Source organism: Styela clava, chromosome 4 (assembly GCF_964204865.1).
Source record: "Styela clava chromosome 4, kaStyClav1.hap1.2, whole genome shotgun sequence".
NCBI lineage: Eukaryota > Metazoa > Chordata > Ascidiacea > Stolidobranchia > Styelidae > Styela > Styela clava.
The window spans coordinates 12,959,241-12,964,348 of NC_135253.1; the positions used below are offsets into that span (position 1 = coordinate 12,959,241).

Consider the following 5,108-nt stretch of genomic DNA (forward strand, 5'->3'; position numbering starts at 1 on the left):
TTTGCTAAATGCAAAGTGATGCTCATAACGCGTGTTGTAGTCAGCACTCGTGTCGGTTGGGAGAAGAAAAACACGACTACCATAAACTAGAATGTAAAATTATAAAAAAAATATCATTGCATTGTTCGACTCGCATGCCCAGTTCCTTTGAAGTTACTTTAATTTTAAATTTTGACCAAATCCGTGTACTTAGAAGGCTTATCACCGATTCAACCATCTTCACCCCACTTTCACTTGGTGTTTACAAATTTAGGGGCGTTAGATATTTTGCCGCTTCCAGTGCTTGAGCTTACCCAGTTGCAATAACTATTTTTGATGTAAATATTTGTTGTAAATAAGGGATACATAGTTTGAACATAACGTGAATCTCTCTTGTTTTCATTATATGACTTTTCATGTAATTATAAAAAAAATTTATTATCAAAAATTACTTGAAAGTAGATAAATATTTCGAAAAAATGTCCTGAATAGTCAACAGAGACGCAAAACGAGATTAAAACTATGACACTATTGAGGAGATCGTAAACGCATGGTTTTTATTTTTTGGATCTCCTGAAGGATGCGCACCAAGATGGCGCACAACCTGAACTAAGGTTGTGTACAAGGTTAGGGTTCAGGTTATGCGACATCTTGGTGCGCATAATTTAGGAGTACCATTTTTTTTATAAAATACCAAAATGCTTTATTATATGCGCTTTCCTGCCGACTGATTCCATCGACGTAGGAAGTGAACAAAAAAATATATCTGTATTATTATTTTTATGCGAAAAAATATCAATATTATGTACGGAATAATGACGCAATGCTGTCTTGAAATGATAACAGCGAAACACAAGTATTTCCCATTGATTTTCACGATGACAGCGTTGATGGATCTGGTATAATCTTTCGAATTGGTGTGCAACCGAAAAATATGCGATCACGTTTTTTTTCTGTTGAGCGCTTGAAATTTTTATCTGTTCCGTGAAGCCAATCTAACACTCCAAGTATTCCATGATTTTCAGTTTTCCTGGAACAAAATTTTGGTCGTTATCTGGAATCAAGTTGAAATCTCGCTAGTGATAAATAGTAAGTTCTCATTTAACACGTAAGATTGAAATATAGGATTGTCAACCAATCCAAATTAAACTGTAAATTTTTACATAGAAAACTGCAATGATTAAGCCCAAAAGTATAAATTAAATTTGTAATAATTTTAGAAAATTGATCTGTTTGTTAATGTAGTTATTATGCTAGTAGTCATGCTTACTTTGAATGGTGATAGTCATGAGCTTCGTTAGGACGAATTCCTGGGAAATGATATCCACTGTGTGCGTTCATTCCATTAAGTGTTGCTATCAAAATCCAGATGTACACTAAAAGTAGATGGCTGCCGCAAACTAATGGGCCAGTAAATACTGGAAGCAAATTTGACATCTGAAACAAGGTGTATTAGTATATAAAAACAAAGATTATATAACTAACCGCAGTACAATGGTAGTCAATGCAATTTAAACCTATATCTGCAGAAAGAGAGTTTATTTGTTTTGTCTACCAGAAAACATATACACAACAAAAACATAATTAATAGAAAGCAAAATAATTCTCGGTACAGACTGGGTGGCAACGATATGACCATGCGGTCATCGGAGTCAGTTACCCCCCAATATTAATATCAATAGACATGAATAAATAACGCTTCAGATATGGTTTAACATATTTCATTTCATTAAATTTCCATGAAAAGAAAAATATATATAAATTGGTTACATATACGAAATAGGCAATTACATATAAGCGTTGAATGCTAAATAAAATACCAGACGAATTACACACCTAATCAAGCATGGTATTGGCCGAATTTGACATAAATATGTATTATTTGGTAAATGGAGCATCAATTGTGTGGAATTGGTTACTTCAAGCTGTGGAATACAAAATAACATTTTGTGTAAATGATGAAAGACTTAAGGCAGCATATATATAAAGACATTAAAAAATCACTACAAATTAGCAAGATCAATTTTGGAGCAACAGTGCAAAAAGTACAAAAAAAAAAAAAATGCAAAATCTCAAAATTGAGCTTAAGCTGGGGCATGCAAAATAGTACAGTATATGCTTTTTGTGGGTCTTATATTATTATATGATGCAAACTGTAAATTTAATGGTATGATTCGAGTGAAAGTGGGGGTGATAAGATAATAAATCAATTGGCCAGAATGAGATGTACAATACTTGAGAGGAGTTGCACAAATGAAAATTGAGCGTTCTCGCTTTGAATGTATACAGATTACACATCAAGTAAATATTGTACACGAAGTCATTAAAAATCAGAATTAAAATGAGACTTGTAGCAGTAGTAGTGAAATGCTAATAGCACCTAATTTCAGGGAATAATTGAAAAATAGAAATAAGAACAATCAATGTTAACTACAATTTCATCCTGCCAATCATTTGGCAGTGTCAAAAAATAAAAATCCAGTAGTTGAACAAAAAAAACTTACTATGCAAACAACCAGATGTTAGTGGCCATAACTAATTTCAGATAGAAGTTGAAGGAAAATGGAAGGATTTGGGCAACATGGTGTTACTCATGACATCTCATTTATATACCTAAGTGCAAAACGGGTAATACTGCAACAGTGACATAAATTGTAATAATAGTATTCAGTTATTCAGATTACAGAAATTGAGATATCCATCAATTAAAAATGAATACATTATTCAGTAATTGTTCTAATAATTTGTTGTATTCAACTGCAATGCTGTAATGCTCTAAATTTTCGTCAAAATTGAAAGTCGATTAGTTGTGCAGGGAAGCGATGTTTTCACAAAGATAACGACAACAAAATGGTTCATGTGCCAGGTTCGTGTACAATAAGACAATAACGAAACACACATACTGAACTGCCTTTGTTTGGTTATTCAGTTGACTTACGAAATGTTCCAGTGGATGGCAGTAGAGAGTAGATAAACAAATTGGCGATGTCCATTCGTGATGAACTTTGTGGAAATGCTTGAAGAAATATGGTCGATGGAGCAACCTGTCAAATTTATCAAACATTATAGTTAATGAACTTCAGCTGTAATATCACAGTCACGCATAAATATTTGTTTAATGGAGATGAAAAATTGCAAACAACAGAAAGGATATTATAAATTCATTTGGACGTTCATTTCATGTTTAGCTGTGTTTTACATATATATATATATAAGAAAGAAATATCTCATATATAATATATAATGCATATAATGGAATGCATGTATAAAGTTATATTTAATTTCGTGAACTAAAGCTAACTAACCTGTGAAAATAGTAGAAAAGGATTTCTTCAAACACAAGGAATACCGCAAAATCAGTAATCACACGGCTAGATGACGGAATATTCTCATCAAAGTTCATTCCTCTCAATTTGAATAGTAGCAAACCAATGTAAGAGGCCGGAATGTTTATTAATGAGTTACTGAATACCACACCTATAGCCTTCTTTGCTCGTGTCCACGATAACTGTAGGGAAAAGGTTATATGTTATAGTAAGTTTTAGAATACAAAATTTGATAAAGCTTCAAAAATCAAATCGTTCAGAATATATTGATGATCGACAATAAAGACAATTGAAATAACTTTAATTTAATGTCATTTATTGTGCATATTTTAAGATAACATAAGTATAGTATTTTAAGTATACATAAAACAAACGTACCTTTCTACCATTTTTATACTGAATTTTGTACTTGGAAAGAAAATTTGGTCTTCCAGTGATATCCATAAACAGAAAGAGTAAACTGATGCTCCAGAATGGGATGAACACTATTAACCATGGAACTGTATAATCAAAGATTATGATGAATGTGATGTGCTATTATCGTAAACCGTTTTAAACTTAAATTACAAGAGGAATAATTTTGTATTCCGCGATCTAATCATATTACAAATAATATGATATTTAGATATATCAGCTTTAAAGTATCTTTTTGTAATTTATTTATTTTTGGTTTGAAGACAGAAATGAATTGATCAGTAGTCAATTCGTATATTGTCCAAGTTGTGATATGTATTTAAGATTCAATTATTTGTTAAAGTATTAATTAAATAAATAATATTATATCCATATTTTGACAAAATTTTATACATTTACAAACCTGCAACATACAGAATAAAATGATTTTGCCCTGTGAATTTTAGATATTTTATCCAATAAGTTTTGAAAAAATTAGAAATGTTCCGATGAAGAAGTTCCATATTCTCTACTGATATTGACAGGACTAATTCTGTGAAAGCTAAACATATGATAGTGTTGATAGTAGATTGCGGCAGCTAAACTTTACTGTGGTTAACTATAAGAAAGACTTTTATTTTACCTATAGGAAGCATTGGAGAATTAGTTTTGTAAATAATTACACACAATTTTTATGAACTCAGATGGAGTAGGCTATCCTCCTTTTACAGTAAAATTTTGGTAATATTTTCTTGAAAGAAGGTAAGCCTCCCAGCGCCTTTAACAGAAACAGCAAAATATTTGCAAAGCGACCCTTAGAAAGACTCGATACCCTTCACCTGATTCTTAACAAATTGAGACGTTACACATCTTACCCACTGATCAAGTTTTCGATTTTTAACAAAAGTAACAATCAAAAAAACTGGATAGTGATGCCTGCTCAATCAGTTTAATACAGTCGAATGACATTGTGGCGTCGTTATATCCTGCAGTTTCGAATTTGATACGCAAGAATAAAACCCGATTATTAATTACCTTTATTCATAAGGGAAGTGTGAATAACTTTTTGACGATATTCCGGCTTTCGATGATAATTTCAAGCTTTGTTAATGTGTCAGTGGGCACATCAGCGCGATTCATTTACATAAACAATTTTTATTCACAGGTCTTGCGTTATATAGAAGACAATTGTTTATTAATGAACAAAAAATCCTGATTTTATTTTATTGCAAATAATTTTATTGTATTTTTATTTTAACAAGGAAACATTCAAACAAATCGCAGAATTTGTTTACTTAAGAAGCGCACACAAATAAAAATAAATAGTACCTGGATCGCTTGTTTCTAGCGATTGTACTATTTTATTTGTACAAAACTTAAGGCAGATAGACGAGTGAGCGATAATACACA

General features: G+C 31.5%; 1 protein-coding gene across 1 annotated transcript; it reads right to left on the reverse strand.

Annotated features, from left to right (window-relative positions):
- Positions 1–455: 455 nt before the first annotated feature.
- LOC120325935 (fatty acid hydroxylase domain-containing protein 2-like) lies at positions 456–3,749 on the reverse strand. Its single transcript, XM_039392123.2, has 5 exons — positions 3,684–3,749; positions 3,285–3,487; positions 2,918–3,023; positions 1,250–1,416; positions 456–1,009 (listed from the first exon to the last, which is right to left on the reverse strand). The coding sequence occupies exons 1-5, from the start codon at positions 3,747–3,749 to the stop codon at positions 853–855; spliced, it is 699 nt and encodes a 232-aa protein (XP_039248057.2). The 3' UTR covers positions 456–852.
- Positions 3,750–5,108: the final 1,359 nt, after the last annotated feature.

What these genes read in the sequence shown, in the direction of transcription:
- LOC120325935 (XM_039392123.2), bottom strand. Translation starts at nt 3,749, where the DNA reads ATGGATATCACTGGAAGACCAAATTTTCTTTCCAAGTACAAAATTCAG. An exon ending in AGTATAAAAATGGTAGAAAG is followed by an intron (nt 3,488 to 3,683) that starts GTACGTTTGTTT and finishes TTTTCCCTACAG; the next exon opens with TTATCGTGGACACGAGCAAA. An exon ending in GCCATCCACTGGAACATTTC is followed by an intron (nt 1,417 to 2,917) that starts GTAAGTCAACTG and finishes ACCTTGTTTCAG; the next exon opens with ATGTCAAATTTGCTTCCAGT.